This window comes from Drosophila ananassae, chromosome 2L, assembly GCF_017639315.1.
Source record: "Drosophila ananassae strain 14024-0371.13 chromosome 2L, ASM1763931v2, whole genome shotgun sequence".
Lineage (NCBI taxonomy): Eukaryota > Metazoa > Arthropoda > Insecta > Diptera > Drosophilidae > Drosophila > Drosophila ananassae.
In genome coordinates this window covers 6124568-6147397 of record NC_057927.1, presented here as the reverse complement: position 1 = coordinate 6147397, position 22830 = coordinate 6124568, and the positions used below count along the sequence as shown (strand labels likewise).

General features: G+C 40.6%; 2 protein-coding genes across 4 annotated transcripts in view; one reads left to right on the top strand and one right to left on the bottom strand.

Moving 5' to 3' along the window:
* The window catches only part of LOC6500618 (soluble guanylate cyclase 88E), a 41965-nt gene extending 27609 nt beyond the window's left edge, over positions 1–14356 (bottom strand). Inside the window, exons 1-2 of one of the 2 annotated variants that reach the window (XM_001953543.4) lie at positions 14230–14356; positions 12488–12760 (exon numbers count right to left, since the gene is read on the bottom strand). The gene's annotated coding sequence lies outside the window, so the exon portion shown is untranslated. Of the gene's footprint in view, positions 1–12487; positions 13470–14229 lie in introns of those variants that run through there. The other variant, XM_044714945.1, reaches the window with a different exon arrangement.
* Positions 14357–17237: 2881 nt separating this feature from the next.
* Positions 17238–22641, top strand: LOC26515236 (glycogen [starch] synthase). Of its 2 annotated transcripts, none has more exons than XM_032452924.2 (5): positions 17238–17378; positions 19526–20499; positions 20753–21620; positions 21688–21823; positions 22193–22641. In XM_032452924.2, exons 2-5 carry the CDS (start codon positions 19526–19528, stop codon positions 22282–22284), a joined length of 2070 nt encoding a protein of 689 aa, XP_032308815.1. In that variant the 5' UTR covers positions 17238–17378; the 3' UTR covers positions 22285–22641. The 2 variants fall into 2 exon arrangements, with proteins under 2 accessions (XP_032308815.1, XP_032308811.1); XM_032452920.2 differs by lacking the exon at positions 17238–17378 and adding an exon at positions 19278–19437.
* The last annotated feature ends 189 nt before the right edge of the window (positions 22642–22830 follow it).

Here is a 22830-nt window from a genome sequence, read left to right as displayed (position 1 = left end):
CTGTAGCTACAGATTTAGGGGCTTCAGATATTTTATATATAGATAGCCATTCTTGGAAGTGTGTAAACCACTTAAAATTGCAAAGGCCAGAGTCGGAAAAACATTTGCGAATTTGCGGTTTGTGTTATCTGTCAAAATGTTGAGAATCTTTCCCAACTGGTTGTCATCTGCGGTTCGTGCAGTGCCTGTTGCTGAAGGCCTCTTCTCATTTTTTTTTTCGGCGTTACCCCGAACCGGAGATTTATGTCTTGGCCAAAGTTTTTTCTGGTTATCGTTGGCCATCAAATGCACGTGCCTGAGAGTTGGCCATAACTGACAGTTCCTGTGCTAATTGGTTCGAGCCCTTCTGTCACTTCGTGTATGTGTTTTTGTGGGTGTATAGCTGTGTGTGTTTTGGCCACTTGACATGCTCGTCACAAGTACACGGAAGCTGAAAGCCTTGCCTACTTTTCGGGTTGCATTTTTCATTGTCCTTCGCCTGAAGAAGGGTTTTGTGATTGTTATATCTACGGTTAAATCTTCCTTTTAAACAAGAAATTTAAAAGGAAAACAAGTCAGGCGTAGAATTTAGCTTGCTTGACTGGCTTTTGGGTTTGCCGAAATAATTTGGTAAAACACACAAATTTAATTTATCCATCCAGAAGTCAGGCTCGGTCAAAGATGAATGAAAGTGAAAATGTTTCAATTGATGGTTTCCCGCGGGTTGAATGAGAATCCACCCCCAGGACATCGTCAGACAATTATCTTCTCCTTCCCCCACTCTGTTGATGAAAGGTGCTTGAACTGTTTTATTATGGATTCTTCGCTTCGGCCAGACAATGATGCGGCAACTTTAATTATTTGTGATTATTATTGTGTTGGGGGAGGGATTAGAGAGGGGTTCAGGCGCTTGATTGAAGGTTAAATTAAAGTTAAATGAGTAATCATTTCGCCGTGCCCTGAAGTCGAACTTAGAGCTTTTGTAATCAAAGAGATTGTGCTGAAAACTCAAATTAAATTGTAGAAAAGTTACAGACAAATAAGCAAGTTAAGTCGCTTATTCATCCCATTTTATCCCTTTTCTCATCTTAGCACCTTTCATTCAATGCCCCGCATCACGCATACGACGTGGTGGCACTTGTAAGTGCAACAGCTGCTCAGCCAACAAATAACTACCCACACAACTGAGCTTAGCCAAAGCACAAAATACAACTAACAAACTTACCGAAGGGTAAAACAAAAATAATAAGGAAAATGGCAGAAGGAACTTTGTCATTAGCCCAGTCACAACACCTGAGAGCCCCCCGCAGGACACAAAGGACATGGGGTGGCTAAAATACTGGTAAGTAGTTCAAGCCAAGAAAATCTTACTCATACTTATCTGCCATCCTGTAAAGAGCCAGCTTATTTCAAAGATTCTCAACAAACTTGTTTCAAAAGGTAATGCATTTTAAGATACTTTTACAAGAAGAGTTTATATTGGTTTTCTGATACAATATTCTGTTTAATCCTAAGACTTGTGGTGTAGCCTTTCTTGGCCATTCGAGACTGCAGCTTTGATTGATTGGCTATAAGCTGATTAATGTATTTTTCAGCAACAGGAGAATGAGATACCCACGCGAGACGCGTTAAGTGATTAGCTGGAAGATATCCATCTTCAGCGTAACTTTAGCCGAAAAGAAATGTAACTTTCTGCGCCGGTCGGGTCATTTATCAAAAACATCAAATCGAAAAATGAGTGGTATTTTCGACTAAAGCTGTCACAGGGAGTCTGCATAGAAAGAAGGTCAAAATTGAGCTGCTTTGGGGCATACCACAAGCTTGTCCGGGGATGTGGAAGTGATTAGTTTCTGGTGTCCCCCAAAATGAAAAAGCATTCTAAAGGGGCTTCTTCCCTGGTTCCCCCCTTTTAATTTTTAAGAGACTCCTTCAACTGAGAGCTGGAAGAATTTCTAATTTTCCCTTGTCAGTGTTTGAAACTCATGAAAAATTTAAAGAAGCTTCGGCAGGAATATGCAAGCGTAGACTACAAAACCCGAAACATGCATCCTCTCCTTAAAAATTAATTATTTTTGTGCAGCCAATAGTCCACCCTGTTACATAGTGGATATTTTAATAACAATTTACCAACCACAACGTAATTCACATGCAGACAAACAAAATGCCAGTATCGTTGCCAATTTGCAACAGATTATGGAGTGGCGTTGCATAATGAGGCTGTCAACACAGCGAGAATGAAATGAAATATTTGGGAAAATTGTGAAATTAGCATAACAAATACTAACCAGAAAGGTTGCTCCACTTTTAAATTACATTTTTAAAGATTTCTTTCGTTTCAAAGTAAATATAATTTTGGTGTTCCCCAGGCAATTTCCTTAAGCTTTTCAACCGAAAACAAATTCATAAACGAATATATATGGAAATTTTGTGTGTATATTTGCATTTAACTTACGGGACAGAACAGAATGAACAATTTCGAGGGAACCTTTTCGAGGGTAACTGTTGACAGTCGAGGGCACGCCATGTGGGCTTACTTTTTGGTCATAAGAGTATCTCCTTGCTGTCTTCATTCATAATAAATGCAGTGCCGCTTTCAAACACCCCTGGAAACTGATTGCTTTAGTCCTTCGGCTTGTCCTTGTTGTAATGTGCACAAATTTTCCGTTTAGGCAAGCATAAAAATTGAAAATCAATTCGTTTGCAGCCATCGCAGCGTGCAAAAATTGGTCATGAAACGTGAGATAACAGCAAAAACTTATTTTGTGGCAGCCAGTTTTCGGCATTTTGTTGCACAGACATGGCCAACTTTTTGCGGCATGCAAATTCAAATAGGAATGTTATTAAAGTTGTCGTTGTGATTTATGCGGTTTCAGATGAATTCTGATTTATTTTCATTCAATTTATTTGTTAAAGTTACACAATATCTGAAATGGTTTTATTTTATTGTTTATTTTCACATATCCTCTATATATTTCTCTTTAAAGTCCTCTAAGCTCCAAGGTCTTCCCCAGCGAAACTACAAGAGCCCCTTGGGGTATTGTTTGCCCAGCACTTTAAGCTAGGAAAAGGACCTCCATACCGGGTAGCCCCTCATAATCTGTCTCCATCTGCAGGAATGTGGGTCACCATCTGCAGTGCCACAAACCACCCCGAAACCGTGGTTTATTTATGCTGAACCGAAGCATATTTATTTACTTGTTTGTATTCGAGCGAGACCAGGACATACATCGGCCATTGTGTGGCACTCAGACAGTTCGGTATTGTTATTGTTTGTTCAGATTCTGTTGACAGACGGGCCTTAGAAGTCCTGTAGTATGTTAATGAACAGTAATCTGGCCAGCTTAGGCAATGAATGGGAAATCACGGATAATAGAGACTGGGAACTGGCACTTGAAAGTCCCTACAGCAATTGACAAGGAGACAAATCAAATTGGGGTTAACGCATCAATTGCTGCCTTTCCTCAGAAGCGTAAACAAATTCGAACCTTTCATCTTATTCGGCATAACAACCCAAAGAGCGAGGAGTCATATTTTTCCCCAGTCTTTTTTGTTAGTGCCCCACAACCCATCAAATATTATGGCTCAGTCAGTCGCATGTTCATTGACTTATTTATGGGTCGTAATGAGAAAATGGGAGTCAAGTAATTGATCCCTTTGGGGGAAAAACAAGGAAAATGTAAATTGTATTTCCAATTGTTTTCTCGCACAATAAAAATGTACGGATGCGATGCAGTTGCCTAGGAAATGCTTATCGCAGCCAGAAGCACACAACTTTAAGATGGAATGTATATTTTTCCCAGAAATCCAATTCTTGTTTTAAAGGGGCCCCTCCTTTAGATATGGCATACGCTGGGGCTCATATTGTTACTTCAATACATTTCCCAGTTCGTTTAAGGTATTAAGGTATCGGGTAATTTTTGACGAAGATATAGCCTTCGATGGGTGCCATATAGACGCTCCCATGCATTTTCCGCATTCTGAAGGGGATCACCCAGAAAATGGGACAAAAAATGTAAAAAATAATTTGTTCCTAGATTTTGATGCAGATCGATGGGGAATCGATATACAAATCGTTTAAGGTATTCCGTTCAAGAATCGGGTAATTTTTGACGAAGATATAGCCTTCGATGGTGGTCATATAGTCGCTCCCATGCATTTTCCGCATTCTGAAGGGGATCACCCAGAAAATGGGACAAAAAAACTAAAATATAATTTGTTACTAGATTTTAATGCAGATCGATGGGGAATCGATATACAAATCGTTTAAGGTATTCCGTTCAAGAATCGGGTAATTTTTGACGAAGATATAGCCTTCGATGGTGGTCATATAGTCGCTCCCATGCATTTTCCGCATTCTGAAGGGGATCACCCAGAAAATGGGACAAAAAAACTAAAAAATAATTTGTTACTAGATTTTAATGCAGATCGATGGGGAATCGATATACAAATCGTTTAAGGTATTCCGTTCAAGAATCGGGAAATTTTTGACGAAGATACAGCCTTTGATGGTGGTCATAGTCGCAATCTCAATTCCTACATATTATATGGTTACTGCATTGAAAACTTATGAAAAAGATTATACTCCCTGCAAGCATATGGAAAGTGTTAAAATGTCATGCTTCGAAGGCAGCGCCTTAGACAAAATTGAAAAACTCTGAAAGCATTTTGAAACGAATTTGATATGCCACCGCATTCGCTCTTTGGTGAAAATGTTTTATCTTAGACAAAGATATAAAAGTTGCTCCTCCCTTTACACGTCAGCATTTCAAGCGTTCTCGTAAACTTTTCCGACTTGTTTATTTGCAAACAATTTGCCTATTTGCTTATGGTTTCTGCCTGATTAAACATGCCAGACACAGACACAGGACATAAGTACGCACACAGGCACGTGAATCGAGCCTCAAAGTATGCAATGCGAGACGGTAACTTTTGAAATGCTATCAAATGCCCCTTTTGGATGTAAACTCGATGGGCTGACTTTTCCTGCGGTTTCCAGTTCGGTTTTCCGTATGCTTTCTTTCGTATCAATATATCTATAAAAAAAAAAACGAGAAAAAATAAAAGGAAACTGTCACAGCTTCGGGCGACCTTGGCAACCTTTCTGAACAAAAACTTTTTTCTTTGCGCCAAGTCAAGTTTATTTGCCAAAGCGTGAAAAAAAGAATAAACTTTTTTTTGGGTTCTTATGTTGCCTTAGCAAATCCAAAATTCCCATAGTTGGAGGCGAGCAAAAACCACACTGCCTTTTTAATCAAATCGAGACCACTTAACAGATGCCAGCGAAACAATTTTATTTAAACTGGAAGCCAACATTTAAATGACCTCTTGGCTGCAATTCAATTTGAAATTCCCCGAATGGTGTCTAATAAAATTTTCAAGCAAATGTGACGGGCAACAGAGAACAGTACTTTAAGGATGCCAAATATTTCAGCACCTGAGAAAAATGCTTAAAAGATTACCTAATTTAAAAGCCAATTACATTTATTTTGCGCCAGCTTTTTTCTTACCAGCTTACAAAAATATAAAAAAATGTTTTTGGCTGTTACAGCTTCCTTTTTTGGCATCCCAGAATAACAAGAATGCTTACAAAGAATTACCTTAAAGGTGTTATACAAACAATCGTGGTATTCAAGTAATTCCTCCATATAAGCTTATGATTTAAGAATAAGGCAAGCACATCGAGGTTGGTTCAAGTTTAAAGAGTTCTATTCCTTGATCTTCAACGAAAACGTTCCAAAAACAAATTCATTTGGCTTACCTGACTGCCTGTCTCGGTTCATAAATGTGCACTTTATTTTTATTACAAATTAAATACAACATCGGCTTTTGGGCAGGTCCTGCTCGGCCCTCTACTAAGCCGCCATCCAGGAGATTTTCGTGCCGTTTTCAGAGCAGAGTCGTAAGTGTAGGGTCGCATTATTTCAGCGTTGACAGTCGTCATTAAAATGAGTTCCCATAAATATTATTAGCTTGTGTCGTATTCGCACATTTTGACTCCCCCTGTATCCCACAGTGCCATCCCAGCAACCCAGCATGCGAGAAAAATGTCATTTTTAAATATGCTGCCAGAGGGCGGAAAATTTGTTTTGTTTGCCCTTGCTGGTTTTTCATTTGCTTGCTTTCTGTATGGGCTTCCCTTTTCATGTTTGTTTTTTAAGACCAAACATATGTTGGCTCAATATCCTTTTCTTTAAGCCCCGGGTCTGGGCAGTTAACGTAAACCTAATAAAAGGATCGGGACATCCGACGGACAAGTGAAAACTATTTATAGCTGGACAGGACACAAGCGGCAGAGGCTGGGAATACAAAAGTCTGTTTACTTTGAACATTTTCCCGCCCAGCCTAAAAAATTCAATCTTTCACCCTCAGCTGAGGCAGGCAGCTTCATTAAATAAATTGGGATGAAAATCTCTGTCAAATTAAGTTCAAAACCCTCCAGTGGAGATCAAAATTTATGCTGTCATCTCCTTAAATTTTTCTTAAAGCTTAAAATTTTATGCGGAATTTGTAGGAGGAACAATGCATTTGGTTTCTGGGACATTTGAGGTTTTCGTTTAGTTGCGGCTACAAAAAAAAAACACAAAATGGAGAGAACATTTTTCCTGAAAATGCGAAAACCTCTGGCAAAAAAGAACAAGACGAAAACAAAACCGAAATGTCTTTTTTTAAGGCCAGAAAAGCTTTTGCGTGGGCGGCTCATGTGCGATGGTGGCTTAGTTTTAGTTTGTTCTTCTCCTACTTGTTGTTATGACAATGTAAATATTTCACTTAGCAGGGAAGGGCGGAAGTGCCCTCTACTCTGTTTATAAATCTTTTCCTTTATTTGCACTTTGGCGCATCAACTTAAATTAAAAGGAAAATAAAATGCTGAAAAGGAAAACAAAACACGCGCACCATACCCGTAGATGAGGCAAAATCAAGTTTGTTTGTCTGTGCGATGCGCCCACTTCATCCCCTTTAATGTCCTGTCCCACTAGGATATTATCCTGTGTCCAGTTCAGTGTCTTTTCACGTTCATTCGTTTTACTGTCAACGGTGATTAGTTGGCCTTAGTGTGGGGTCTCCTCCTTTCTCCTATCTAGATGTGTGTTTGTTTATTTATGTCCCAGCGTCCATTGAGTCTTTGTCTCGCCTTGCTTAAACATTTAATTTCATTTCACTGCGTAGACTGAATAAAAAATTTATTTCAAGCCAAGCCGCTTATACGTCCTTGGGGGAATGTGCTTATTGTTTTAGGGTTCTTGGATTTATTCGCCTGCTAGTATAGAAGCATCTAATAAGCTAAAATTAATCTAGGAGCTTCAAATAAAAACCTTTTCCCTTTTAAATTTTTAAACAACTAATTCATTGCCCCAAAATTGCCCCGAAGAAGCACCAACTTTACATACTTAACCCGCTAATTATTCATAATTGAAATAAGTCAACTGCTTAGAATTTCACAAAAAAGTTTATCCCACCTTGGGGATGTTGGCATCCGTATTTGTTTTTGTTGCTGGGTTATTTTTCATGGCACAGGACGGGTTGCTCCCGGCTTAATATGGTTAACAAGCGGCGGGTTAACTTTCTGGCTTAGCATAAATTATTCCTGACTGTTCCGAACGGAAGTTGAAGCCCGTGATGGCCCCCTCCGCCATGTACCCCCAGAATCGCGCTTTGTGATGTGGCAGGCACGCATCTTCATTAAAAACCTACACGATGGAAATTAATGAGCGCCCAACGTGGCTTTGTCAGTCCCGCGCACTTCATCAGCCCCCAGCACCTACTCATCAGATTGGCAATAAACGGAATGCCGACACGTGAGACAAATGCATATGAGTTTAGAGACCTTTTAATGGGCCTGTTGGAAGTCGAGCGGCAAAATGAGAGCCGGGTGGCCGGAAAGGGGAGATGACAGGGCTCCTAGATAGCTATTAACATGACAGACACAGCGACTGGTCCGGACAGGATGTGTTTACCCCTGGCTGATATCAAATTAGCGCCCAGACAGCACCAACTCAGCCGAACACGCATTAAATCCCGTTCAGGCCACCTCTGCGTATACGTAATTTAATTCCTGGGCAAACACGGCGTATGCCCAGTTCTCATGCAGCATAGATTTCTCAGTTTTTTTATTTGCCTTCTCAAAAGAAACTTTTAATGGGCTTCTGGCCAAGTTTTGCTTTAACTCTTTCAAGTAAGTTGCTTGCCCGCCGCCTGCGAAGTGAGCATTTCTTTTGGGCCGCCTTGTTTACGTTTGCCAATTAAAGCAAGGACAAAGTTTGAAGTGATAATTTTTGGTGTCTACTTAATTTAAAATAATGAGAAAAATGAATTCAGAGTTTCAGAGTGAGGAATGGTGATAAAAAGTACATTTCTCTTTGATAAAGTTATTGGCAAAGGTCGGCAAAAACAAGTTCAAGAGAGAGTTATAATAAAAATATTTTCATTAAATTATGACTTAGATTTAAGCTCATTTTTAGATTAGTTTTTTCTGTAGGGTCCTAACTTTCTCCATTAACGCGATCCAATCATAGAAGAAAAAGTAAACTTTCTCCAGATATGCATCGAAGCTCTAAGTTCAAGCATATTGACTTTAGTTTCCATCAACCTCCTGGGATAGTGTGGGCTTAACTTTCTATCACAACTTGCATATTCAGAGACTTCATTTCCGTTTTCCATTATACCGGGGAAAATTTCATTTTCTGACGCAGTGATTGGGTCAGGACACGGATCTCGTTCGTGCCTCTTTTCCTGCCCGGCTGTCTGTCCTTCTTCCGTTCTGTGTGTAACAGGTGCGGTTGAAGAGTGACAGGTGAAAGGGAGAAAGGCCTTCCATCCACAGGATGGGGCACCAGGTGAAAATGTGTGTATTTTGCCAGCTTGTTGAGCGTTTCAGTCGCTTTGGATTATTTCCCTGGCAATCTAGGATGCTTCTCCTTTGGCATCTCCATGTGGCTGATTGCCTTTTAATTAGTTGTAAGCTGCTTATGCAAATCAAGCCGCAAAACAAGGGTGCTCATAGGAATAACTGCAATAAACAGCGTATATACGAGGGTGATATATAGAATCAATTTAGCTTAACTGCAGCCACATATCCTGGAAAAGTTTTATGGTCCTGTCAAGTGGGGCATTAATATTTTATGCTACAGTTGGGCCATCTTAAATGGAAAATAATGTTTTAACTTTGTCTTACACTTTTAATCCCAGGGCAATAGGGATACCTATTTATCCAAAGGACACTAGGTATAAGCTCCACTTTAAATAATGAGAGAAAAGGAGTAAAATCTGGTATTAACTGTAGTTCCTTGGCATCTCTCCAACTGTTTACATTTTGTCTCTTGTCTCTTGATTTATGTTTATTTAATAATTCAGGCTTTATCACACCAGCCAGCAGAAACTTGTTCCGCAACTCTGGCATTTTTTTTTGCCACGAGTTCACCCACCAGACACCACCCACACACCGCCCACAGGCCGCCCAGTACTCACTAACTCATGTGACTGAACATAAAAATTCTGTATTCCACTTGGCTGCCATTTGTGGCAACTGGAATAAAAAAAAAGTGGCAGACACGCTGAGCGCCAAGAGAGTTTCTGCGAAAAGAAATATCACTTACAGACATAAAAATGCAAATTAGAAGAGAGATATGCTGCAGTCCAGCTGGGAGACGGAGGATGACATCTGCGGACCACAGAAATCGAAAAAAAAGCCAAGGAGAAACTTTAACACGAGGCCGGACCAGAGCCAAATCAAGAATGAATTATTGGCTCAGCCGACTGCAGGCTATATTTCTGGCCCAAGCAGATTATTAGCCATAGCTGCCGGCCAAAGCGAGATGGAATAAACTTTTGGGAATTGCTTGGCCTGTATTTCTGCGATTTTGGCCAACATTATTAACACGTGCGGCCAGTGATTTATGCCAGAAACAGCCAAATATTTGAATAATTACTGAATTTCCTGAATCAATGAACAGTGAAAGTTAAAGAAGATGGATGGTGGTTCTTAGCTTAAATTTGAGTAGAATTTAATTTTCATTCTGTCACCTTGCAGATCAAATATGAAGTAATTTTCGATTTCCACACTTTTTCATCAAAAGAAAAGGAATATTTTTTTCAATAACAAATTGTTTTCATTTTCCTTCTGTCAATCAAAAAGTGTCGAAAACATTTCAATAAGCCGCATTCCCGGCACCTGTTGCTGCAAAGGTGAGACTGAGTGGCCATGTCAGCAGTTTAACGGTTCACTGAGCACACACGTAACACCAGAGGGGGGATGGCCATACTACCACAGACTGGGACAGAGACAGATGGAGGAAGATCAGGCCAAAAGGCCATCTCAAGTGTCAAATGTGCTGAACTAGAAAAGTTCCAATAAAGACGAAAACGGAAAGGGAATGGCATCGAAATTGAATTTGCCCGAGGAGGCTTTTTTTTTACATCTGTTTCGCTTTTTTTATGTATACAGGATATGTATGCTCCTTGGGATGTTGAGGTTCAAAGGGCATGGCTGTAAAATTTTAAGATTCTGCCTGCTGGCAATTTGCATGCCTGTGGTTGAAGTGCTTATCATTATAATCAACACCAAAGCGACAAAATTCGTTAAAAAGAAAGGTGTCCTTAACAAGCCGAAGATCAGAATACTCTAATATTAAAAGTTTATAAGAAATAAATTAACACCTTAAAACAGCTTTGAAGCTTTATTTTAAATTACTTTTTGACACTTTTCCAGTTAATAAAATTAAGTAAACACTCCCTTCAAATTACGGCCAAAACTTTATAACCAAACACACATTTCCAACCACATCAGCATGCTGATACAACCGAAAAAACTTGACATTACTCGCTTACGTGCCCGAGTAAGGGAATTTTCATTGTTATGAGTATTGTTGATGGGACAAGCTCATTTTACGTTTATTAACTTGATAACCAAAAGCACGGGAGGGCAGGTTTGTGGGGGAGTGATGAGGCCCAATCCGAGTGTATATAATTCCCTTTGATACCCAAAATATATTTAGTTTATTTTTAGACCTGTGGCTCAAAGTAGATAAGAGTAGAGCAATGGTAGCCACAACCATGACCCCCATGATATGGCTACTCTCCTTTAGCCCGCATGGATTTCATTAATTGGTTTACCATTTTTTTGCCTTTCACTTCATTTCCTGTATTTGACTGCCACTTGTCGATTTGTTTATTTCCTCGTACTCTTTCCCTGATTAGTCTAATCACTCATGACCTGATAAGCTTTATGGTGGGATAAGTAGAAAATGACAAATTTTCATCAATAATTGATGGTTGATAAGGTTGTGTATCTGTTTTGATGATACTTAGACTGTGTAATATTTATATAGTTACTAAATTAGGGGAGATGTGACATCTCTTAGGCCTAAAAAACGGCTTATCCTCTTCTTCCATTTGATCCTCTTTAGCTTAACCATTTACACTTAAAATTCAAATCCAATGACTACTGCATTTCCGGCCCCCCAGGACATGAAATATTTACCAACATATATGAACCCATATTCCGACGCCCCCCAACTGACATCCCATTCATCAGGAAGGGGATTTCGGCTGCCTCCGCTAACCCTTTGGTCCTTTGTCACGCCCGCTTTGTCCTCCTTCGAAATCGTATAAAACTTTCACGGCATTTTCTATTTGTTTTCATTTCCCCTTTTCATTTTTTGTCTTTTATTTTTCATTTTGTTTTGTTTGCTGCGGCTTTTGGCCAAATTCCGACGCTTCAACGCCCCACCAATAGGGTTCTTTGGTAAAAAAAAAAGCTTCCAGAGCTGGAAAACAATAAAATTGGAAAAGGCTTTTCTCGCCTGGCAAACTCATTTGCATAGAATTTTGCTTGACTAAACCAAAATACAATTTCCCCAACCAAAATCCTTGTATGATTTTCCTTTTAAAGCTCACTCTGGTTTCTCGCTTATTTATTCCTTTTCATTTTATGTGGCTTTTACACATTTTTGATGGGCCACATAAAACTATTTATGAAATGCCGACGACCAACTTTTTATGCTCACATATGTGATTTTTGCGCCTTTTTTGGCTGCACTTCGGTCTGACCATCTCTTATGTTTTATGGCCAGGACTTTGTTTTTATGGGACTTCCCTCGCAAATGCACAACTCGACTAGCAGCCTCGTAAATGCTAAAAACAAAAAAAGAAGCATGTGATGGAATGGAATGAAGTGGAATGCTTTCAGCGGCATTCCAAATAAATCAATAGAGAAGCTGATAAATCACAGTTCCGCTCATTGATTAGCTAACGATGCGCCTATAATTTTATTTCATGTGTGGGAAAAAATGTGTTGAACGGAAAATTGATTTAGATTTGGCTTTAGGATTTCAAAGAACAGAATGGAAATTCCTCAAGAGCATATGAAATTACTAAACTCTCTTAAATTGTACCATTTAGACGAAAATGATTTGTAAAATATTAAAAAAGCTTTCCACTTTATGCCAGACACTGCTTGTCAGCTCGCTTAATTTTATATTCCTAATGAATCAAGTTAATTTGAGCAACTTACCAAAATCTGTCAGTATGATAACAACTTGGAGTACCAAATCTGTTTTTTTACTTTGCTCCGCCTACTGACTTCCTTTAATATTTAATGGGGCACGTTTCTTAAATTTTGTTTTTGTTGTCGCTGGTGGCGTTTCGTGGGTGGCGTTGCCACGGACATGCACATTTATATTTTATACGGTCTGGTGTTATTATTTTTTCTTTATTTACGACATTTAATTTTATATTTATGTACTTTGATTTTCATTACGCGATGCGGATTTGCAGCCCGCTTAACCTGCTCAAAAGGAAAAAAGGACACAAAGTGGAGGCATGAGCCAGGAATTCATATTAAGGGCCTCGCATTCCCCATATAATTTGGTTTTATTTGATTTGATTTCATTTTTCTGCCTCGTGTTTTTATTTCCGTTTGGTTTTAGCGGGATTTGAACGTCTGGATGAGCCGGGGGAGGGACCACAATTTTGGGGACAGGATGCCAAGGCGTGACGACCAAATTGGCGGCGGGATAAATGAATCTCAGCTCGTCATACAAAGTGATTCAGTTTTCGCTGCCAGAATTCAAAAATTCGGAGAGCTCTTCAATTAAATTGCCTGAAAAATTTATGTGCCCAGCATATTTTAAGGGCACTCTTGGCTCGCCCCAAGTTCGTCCTGTAGCCAAGTCCTTTCTCGAAGCTTAAGCAATGCATACAAAATTTAAAGAGAATCTTAGCTGAACCTTCCGTAATGAAGAGCTAAATACCCTTCGAGGTGTTACAAAGTAGAAAATATCTTCTCTCCTATTTAATATTTAAATTGAGATTATATTTCTACAATTAAGAAAGAAATTCTAGCACGTAGGTCTTCAAAGTTAGGAATTACCCTTTCAGAAAAAACAGAATCTCGCTACGCGAAGCCTGTCGAGTTATTTACATTAAAATGTTGGTTATTTCCGTGGAAGCTGGTGTTCCTTTCGCGCTTCTGGTTTCTCTGCTCCTGCCTAGCGATGCTCGCTTGAATTAATTACGCAATTTAAATGGTTTTGCTGGCAAATCGCATTATAAAGTGGTTTTTGATGTTGCCCTTTGGAGGCTTTTACTGGAGCAGGTGCAGCAGAGACAAACTTTGTGAACGTTTCAGTTGGTCCACAGGGCGTATACTTAATGTCTCAGCGTTCGAGCAGCACATTTATTATAATTATGTAAAATATTCAAGGCATTTAAATTAGCAATTTGTTAAAGCTTTACGTATACAATTAAGCCTTAATAAATTATCTTAATTATTTTAATGCTTTATATAAATTTCATCGTGGCTAGTTGGTTACAATTAGTTCCTTTTATATTCATTTTTTAGATGTTAAACAAATTAAGTTCTTTAGATTTAATATTTTATTTTATTATTTTTACACAGAATAATATATTTTTATTTTATTTTATATTCGAAAATGTGTAAATTAGCTTATAAGTGTTTCTCCAATTTCTTGTTTATAAAAAATAATCCAAAATTTGTAACTTTTGTTTTTGTGACTTGAAACTTTTTAATAAAAATAACTTCCAATTCTTTTTTGAAACCGATCACCAATTTCAATTTCAGAAGACAACCGCGAGGACAACCGACTGTCGCAAACTACGAATAGTGAATGACAAGTCTGGCACTTGTCGGGACTATTGCCAGGACGTAGTAGTTGCGACTAGTTGCCACTCGCTGGTGAGTTATTAAAAAACCTACAACTACTGTCACCGAGGACCGGCGACAACGGAACGCACTTTTGAAATTCGCCGAGGACGCGTCGCCCGAAGGATGTGAGTTCGGAGGTCGGAGCCAAACGAAACCGCACGCAACGTGCAACAGCCGCCAACTGATGGGCTTCATCTGCCACTGCCAAGTGCGCACCCACACAACTGCCGCTCACACTCACACACATCCGCCCGCATTCACACAGACACTGCCCGTTTGTTGATAACAGTTTTCGAAATTCGAATTCGCGTCGTCAGCTGCTGAGGGCTTCTGTTTTTGCTGCCATTCCTGCTGCTGTGAAGTCTTTTTGTATACAAACACGACCGAGCATCCTCCGGGCGCACCACCTACAACAGGCACCACCACCCACCGCGGTAACCACGTTCACCATGTTGCATGTTCGGCGCACTCCCAACGCATGCGCCGCCCAGTAGGCAACACTTTTTGTGAAAGGTATTTTTTCGAAAACATGAGGGAGTGCTGGTTTCCATTTGAGGAATACGAAATGTTTATTGCATTGGAAATAAATAAACAAAATATATATTTGTTTTTATTTAAATAAAAGTGTATTTATTTTAATTGTATAATATTAAAAGCGATTTTCCGTTGATAGCTTGGCAAAAAAAGAGGTTTTATGAAAAAGTCTTTGAGTTTAATATTTTTATTCAATTTACATAAATTTTATTTTACTTATTGAAAAATTCGGAATACAGATTTTTAATTAAATTGTCCGCTTTCCGCTTAAGTCAACATGACGTATGAGTAATAAAAAAGGTGTTTTATTTTTCAGCCCCTAATAAGAGAATTCCTAGGACTCAATGAACTCCTTTTTTTTTACATAGTATCATTTAGTCGATTGAGAGCCTTATCCTCTTGTTTTCAACAGTCGTTGCTTATGCCGCATCAAAGCAATCAACGCAACCTCGCCGCTGTGTGGAAGCTTCTTTCGTTGTTATCTTTATTGTCCTGCAATATTTCGACAGCGTCGCTCAGGAATGGGAAAAGCCAGAGGGAATGGCAAGGGTGGGTTAGTATAGGGTGCCATGACATAAATTAGTCACATTTGACTTGGACGTCCCTTAACCTTAAGTCGGTTAAGTTAAATTTCCTCCCAACACCGCCGCCTTTGGCTTAGGCTTCTTGTGTGTCGATGCCTTCGGAGCTGGCTGACTGAAGTTCACGTGCCCGGCCATGGTCACTAATGAATTATGGCCAAGTTTTTAATTAAGCTCTTTATGGCGTGGCTAAAGCCTTTGTCCTCGATTATTTTATTTTTGGATTTTTTGTTTCATACATACAGTTTTTTTTTTTAGATAATAGACGCAGATAGGTCAAAATGATAGTTTTGATTGTAACAGCTAAGTGAGTCCTTTTTAAGGTTACTCACAAAAATTTCATAAATAAAAGTGCAAACTCTATTAAAATATCTCGACTAAATCCGACAAAAACCCCATGCAATTGTTGTCCTTGACCCTACAAATTACTACAAAACATTTTGAGAATTTTAGCAACTGAGTGTTATCCTTTTTATGGGCGAGCATAACCACCAACACAGTTAAAAACAACTGGCGGCTTCCTGCGGCAATGGTCGCTGCAGGAAATTACAAAACTAACTAAAATCGGACTTAAAAGGGTGGGAGAGAGCAGGACATAAATGAGCAAATGTGGAATAACATGATTTACAGTTAGGAACCTCCAGCTAGGATATGTCAGGAACAGAAATGTTGTTGTTGTGTCATTGTGTCTGTTATCAATGGATGTGTATCAAGGACACAAAGCGAGAATCGCATCAAAGACATTCGGTGCAGACAACCGGTAAACATGGCTGCGTCGAAAATATGGGAGGGTGGGCTTTAATAATAATGTAAATGCCTTTGACCTTGTGAACTGCCCGGAATGTCAATTGATGCAGCGATTCGGCTTTAATGAGGACTTTCATTTCTTCATTCAATCTCGAAAGTGTCATATTGTAGTTTGAATATGAAAAACGATTCTCCAAGAACTTTCATAAAAATGAATGAATGTCATGATATTGGCATATTTGCGGTCACCAAGTCACTCAGTTGACCCACTTCTCTGGCTATTCCACTTCACCCATTATTCCTATTGGTAAATGATGGCCTGTTCTTCACACTTTTCAATTAATAAACATAAAAACGAAAACGCCAACTGCAATAGAGTGATAGATGGAGGAAAAAAGGAGAAATTGCGTGTACATCTTCCACTTTTAATTGAGGCTAAGTGAGCGGACATTAAATTGTTTATAGAGCAAGGTTACGTGAAAGTCCTCAAAATTGTGTGAAATATGAACTTTTATGCGAAAACTCAGTAGTATCGAAGGTGAACTATGACGGTGGTAAGTTATAGATTGTCATTAATATACGGAACCAAAAGAAATAGATCAAGGTGAAAATAGGTTTTGTAAAAAGTAATGAATGAACTAGCATGCCAAAATATAATAGGCATATTGCGTATTAGTGTATACTATTTTAGATATATAAACTAATTGATTATTTTCTACAATTAATACTATATATGTATTTGAGAATATAAATATATTATATTTCACTTGACAAAATTCAGATTTGAAGATCGCGCCCTTTAGTATTTTATTAGACCTGGCAATGCCACTCACCTAATACCGAATTTATCGAAATCTGGTATTTCTTATCCATTCAAAAAACGGTCATACGCCCTGTTGGAACATTTTACTTAATAGTATTTTATTTAGAGTTCTGTTACTTTTTTTAGAGCCAAACTTAACTCATAACATTGTTTTTATATAGCTTTATCTTAATTCCTTCTTAAATTGTTTTCATAATTCAAAATTGGTGAGAATTTTGCATTGGAAATAATCTCCCAAAAGTATGCTATAGATTCGCGGGCTTCTGATATCTTAGTCGAAACACCGGTCTGGACAGCTGCCACCTGAGAAAACGGTCATACGCTTAGCCTGCTAGCCCTCTCCTCGCGCATTTCTCTCATTTCTCTCAGCTCTCTCTTTGGCTTTCTTTTATTCCGCTCTGCGCAAACTCCCACCCAGCAGTAGCGGCAGATATAAGACCAACAACAACCATCCGCCCGGGTGCCCACCGATTTTCCTTTTTGTTTTCGAATTCTTCTTCAGTTGCCTGTTTTGTTTCGTGTTGCCAACATCAGCGACTGGTGTAGCACTAAGGTGATTTCCCGTCCGAGAACTAAAAATTCACAGCTGTGCGCGTGCCAATTTTGAATACCCACACACTAGCACCCACGCGAATATAAACAAAATGTGTTATCAGCGTTATTTTTCATTGCATTCGGATTTGGATTCGGATTTTGCAATTGGCGCCAAGGCGACGCTGAAACTAATATAGAAACATATTTCAGGCTAGAGTGCCAGGCTACCTGCTGGCTGGAAAAGTGATAAAAGCGAAACATAAACAAATGGCGGTGATAAGGGGGGCCGCTGCTATCAATGCGCCGGCCGCCAAAGTGAAAAAAAAAGAGGAATTATAAAATAAAAAATTGCTCGCTCTCTCTTCCTCTTTCTCGCTCGCTCACCTAGGGGGGAATGCGAGTGCAGCAAAAACAAATTATCAAGCTAAACTTGTTGAGCGGGTTGCAAAAAAAATAAAAACACAAAATCCAAGAAACTATACCAACAATGGTGAACAATTTTAATGCTCAGAACGACGTCGCGGCACTGCCAGCACTGCCACTGACCTTTATTTGACTTTCCGCCGCTCTCTGGCAATGAAAAAAAAAATATCTCTGCCTGCCCCACACACACACACGCACACACACACTGATACAGTGGCGTACACAGGATTTGTGTTAAAGGGAGAGAGAAGTGAAAGAATTTGGGAAAGTAAAGGACGGCACTGGAAACTATTTTATAGAATATTTTCAAAAATATTCAAAGTTCAAAACAGGCTCTGTAATTTAATGTAAATTATTTTCAATTAATTCAAAAACATATATGTATGTAAATAACTACGCCGCTGTCAACCCCGGCCGATATTTAAGGTCTCTCGGCTGAAGTTGTTTTTGTTGTGGGTAGAGTTTTGTTGCAGAGCGAGAGACATAGGGGCCTTAATTTTCACCTCCCTCATGGTTCCTCCGAATCAATTGAGTTTAATATTGAAAGTGTCAGTTCAAGTGCCGAGAAAATAAAAGAATTCATGCCCATCAAGTGATAGAAATTGTGTTGTGTCACTTTTACTTTTTTTTTTCCCACGTACCTGTGCTAATTGCATCCCACCATCGAGATGTTTTCAAACAAAAGCGGGAAGAGAGGACGAGAGGAGAATCATCAGAGGACGACCTCTGGAAGTCGGGAGTTCCATAAGCCGCCTGGGAAGGCGTTAAGATAGTATTTATTATATCAATTACGATTAGATTGTTTAGGGGGTGGGTTCGAAAACAACCTACAGGGAAGTGCAATTCCAAAGGGGGTTTCTCAGTCTTTTATTTAAGAAAATTATAGATCTCTGATTGTAGTCCTCTCGCCCATTTAATGACGTTGTCAATTTTCTTGTTTATATACTAGCGAGGGAAATTGGCAAACTCATCTTGGTCCGATGATGCCAAACCATTTCCGAGATCCCAAAATAGATCCCTGAAATTTGGACAACCATACGTCCATCTATACTACGGGTTCTATAGACTCTATAGCAGGGTTATAGTATAGTACATAAATGCATGTCCAACGACTGAAAGTCAGGGACAGAGGCGATGTCGCATAGCGCCTTATCAAGGCCATAAACTGCACCGATGCAACTGCATTCGATCGCAGTTGATAGTGGATCGATCGATCGCACCTCGGTGCGTGGTGATGCAACTAATGCCGGCGTGTGATGACAATGACCAGCCCAATACCAAGAGCATTCAATGCACTGAAAGAAATTTTAATCATAATTATCTAGAAGCTGCCAGAGTTCTGTTCTTTAGCTTCTTCTAAAATAATTAAAAATTTTAATAATTTTATCATTTTATTAATCGAAAAGTCATAGAGATTTGGCTCAGTGCATTAGTGTAAGGCGATAAGGAACCGTGGCTTGTAATATGGGTCAAGCCGGTAGCTAAATTTAGTTGACACTATCAGTCCGAAACGAGAGCCTCGCCGGAGAGGTTCAGCTATAGATCAGCGGCGCCTAGATCGTAGCATACTATAGCCTTCATAGCATATCAAGATGATGCGCAGACAACAGTCCTATCGATTTGAGGATCAGGAGTCCACCTCCTATGCCCTCCGGGTGGGAATTCCATCATGAACTACCAGAATCTCAGCAAAAAAACTCCTCAAAATCAAATTAACAAGTATTTGTTTTTATTCCTTTGCAGATGAATCGTCGCTTTTCAAGAGTAGAGTCCGGGGCGGACCTGAAGGATTACTTCGATCGGGGGGACATCGCCTCCCGGGAGAACCGATGGAACTTCGAGGTGGCCTGGGAGGTGGCCAACAAGGTGGGTGGCATTTACACGGTGATCCGATCCAAGGCCTACGTGTCCACGGAGGAGATGGGTGAGCAGCTGTGCATGATGGGACCCTACAAGGAGCACTGCGCCCGCACAGAGATGGAGGAGATGGAGTTCCCCAGGGGCAATCCCCTCCTGGATGCCGTCAATGCTCTGCGATCGCGCGGCTACAAAATCCACACCGGACGCTGGCTGGTCGACGGAAATCCTCAACTGATCCTGTTCGACATTGGATCCGCTGCCTGGAAGCTGGATCAGTTCAAGAACGAGATGTGGGAGAAGTGCAACATTGGAATCCCCCACCTGGATATCGAGACCAACGACGCCATTATCCTGGGCTTCATGATTGCCGAGTTCCTGGAGGAGTTCCGCAACTGTGCCGTGTCCTACTCGCAGAACAATGGCCTAAGTGCTCCCCGAATCGTCGCCCACTTCCACGAGTGGCAGGCCGGCGTGGGTCTGATTGTGCTGCGCACTCGCCAGGTGGAGATAGCCACCGTGTTCACCACCCATGCCACACTGCTGGGTCGCTATCTGTGCGCCGGAAACACTGACTTCTACAACAATCTGGACAAGTTCGCTGTGGACGAGGAGGCTGGCAAGCGCCAGATCTACCATCGCTACTGCCTGGAGCGTGGGGCCACCCATTTGTCTCACGTGTTCACCACCGTCTCGGAGATTACGGGCTACGAGGCGGAGCATCTGCTCAAGCGCAAGCCGGATATCATCACCCCCAACGGCCTGAACGTCAAGAAGTTCTCGGCCATTCACGAGTTCCAGAATCTGCACGCCGTGGCCAAGGAGAAGATCAATGAGTTCGTGCGAGGACACTTCTACGGGTAAGTAGAAGTCTCCATTAAATATACTATAGAGTATATTCTCCCCAATCTTATGCGGAAGTTTGTTCAACATTTTAATGTACAAATTCACCCTTGAATTAAGGTTAAACGACAAAACAAAGTCTGACTTTCAATAATCTTAATAGTAAATTATATGATTATAAAGCAATGTCAACATGCTTTGGAAACATTATAATGATTTTAACCTGTTTTCAATTAATTAAAAGATTTAACAAAAATATGTTTTCTTCAGCCACATGGACTTCGACTTGGACAAGACCCTGTATTTCTTCATCGCCGGTCGGTATGAGTTCGGCAACAAGGGAGCCGACATCTTCATCGAGTCCCTGGCCCGTTTGAATGCCATGCTGAAGCACGAGAAGCCCGACACCACTGTGGTGGCCTTCCTCATCTTCCCCACCAAGACCAACAACTTTAATGTGGACTCGCTGCGCGGTCATGCGGTGATCAAGCAGCTTCGCGACACCATCAACAACGTCCAACAGGCGGTGGGCAAGCGCATGTTCGACACATGCCTCAAGGGTCACATCCCCAACGCCGACGACCTGCTGCAGAAGGACGATCTGGTGAAGATCAAGCGCTGTTTGTTCGCCATGCAGCGCGATTCCATGCCGCCGGTAACCACTCACAATGTGTCCGATGACTGGAACGATCCGGTGCTGGCCTCCATCCGTCGCTGCCACTTGTTCAACTCGGTGCACGATCGCGTCAAGATGGTCTTCCATCCGGAGTTCCTTACATCCACAAACCCATTGTTCGGCATCGACTATGAGGAGTTTGTCCGCGGCTGCCATTTGGGAGTCTTCCCCTCGTACTACGAGCCCTGGGGCTATACTCCCGCGGAGTGCACGGTGATGGGCATTCCCAGTGTGACCACCAATCTGTCCGGTTTCGGGTGCTTCATGGAGGAGCACATCAGCGACCCCAAGTCCTATGGCATCTATATCGTTGACCGACGCTACATCGGCCTGGAGAACAGTGTCCAGCAGCTGTCCAGCTTCATGATGGAGTTCTCGCGCCTGAATCGCCGCCAGCGCATCATCCAGCGCAACCGCACGGAGCGACTGAGCGACCTGCTCGACTGGCGCACCCTGGGCATTGTTAGTACTTTGAAACGCCAACTTATTAGTTAAATATTTGAACTAACGATGGTATTTGCCCTTTCAGTACTACAGACAGGCCAGGGTTAAGGCCTTGCAGGCCGTCTATCCGGACTACGTGGACGAGCTGACTCTCTACGGATCGCGCAACAATCTGATCTTCTCGCGGCCGCACAGTGAACCCCCCAGCCCCACCTCATCGCGTAAGTGGAACGGAGAAGAGAGTGATTCCTAGAGTCATATGCCTAGAATGTTTGAATTAAAGATGAACTCGAGTACAAGAATCTCTTACATTCCTACTAAACTAACTTTGTACCGATGATATAATAAAACAAGTCATTTTTTTTTAATATATTCTTTTAAATGAATGACTAAAAGTAAGCAATAATTAATTCTCCAATTAAAATATATTGTAAATCGAACCTGATTAGATGCAAATTTTGATAAGAATGTAAATGCAACTTGTGGAATACTTTTAGTCAAATCAAATATTCAAGGCATTGATAAGGGATTAATAAAATATATATATACTACATATATAGCTATTACTAACCTATATTTTAATCCCTTAGGTCACACTACGCCAGCACCTTCCGTACACGGATCTGATGATGAGGACTCTGTGGACGAGGAGACCGAACTCAAGGAATTAGGCATTAAATAAACCTCTAACCTAAACCGAGGGCCTTTAAATTTTGTAGCGAACAAAACCAACTAAACCATAATAACGCGCAATATTACCATAATAAGTTCAAGTAGTGTTGTTCCACCGTTTGTTGAACGAGAGGGCACCAGAGCGGAGAGGCCTACGAAACTATCTACCTGCAATTGAAATGCCAGATCAAATTTTGTTCACATCCAATCAAATTATTATACATGTATGCCCCCAGTGCAAGCGGGCGGTTGAAAGATTTTATTAAACGTTGTTTAGTCTATAAGGAGAACGGGGTAGCCCTGTAGCCCTGTTGCCCTGCTCCACACCCTGCCTGTCAAATAAATCGTTATTTAAAGTACACTTAAACCCATTGGTCAAGAGTTAAATGCACTCCCAAGCTGATAAGCTATCTGATAAAAAGGAATTTCTAATTTGGTTTCAGGTTTTCATAATTATGGCACTAAGGAAGTGTGCCATAACTGTTCGATATGATACTATATTTCGGCTTTTAAGGCGCTCTAAAATGTTTATAGCCATTGTACTTTTATCTAGCTA

Coding starts and splice junctions, on each gene's coding strand:
- LOC26515236 (XM_032452920.2), top strand. CDS start 19,375: ATGATGCGCAGACAACAGTCCTATCGATTTGAGGATCAGGAGTCCACC. Junction 21,621..21,687: donor ACTGGCGCACCCTGGGCATT/GTTAGTACTTTG, acceptor TTGCCCTTTCAG/TACTACAGACAGGCCAGGGT. Junction 21,824..22,192: donor CCCCAGCCCCACCTCATCGC/GTAAGTGGAACG, acceptor TTAATCCCTTAG/GTCACACTACGCCAGCACCT.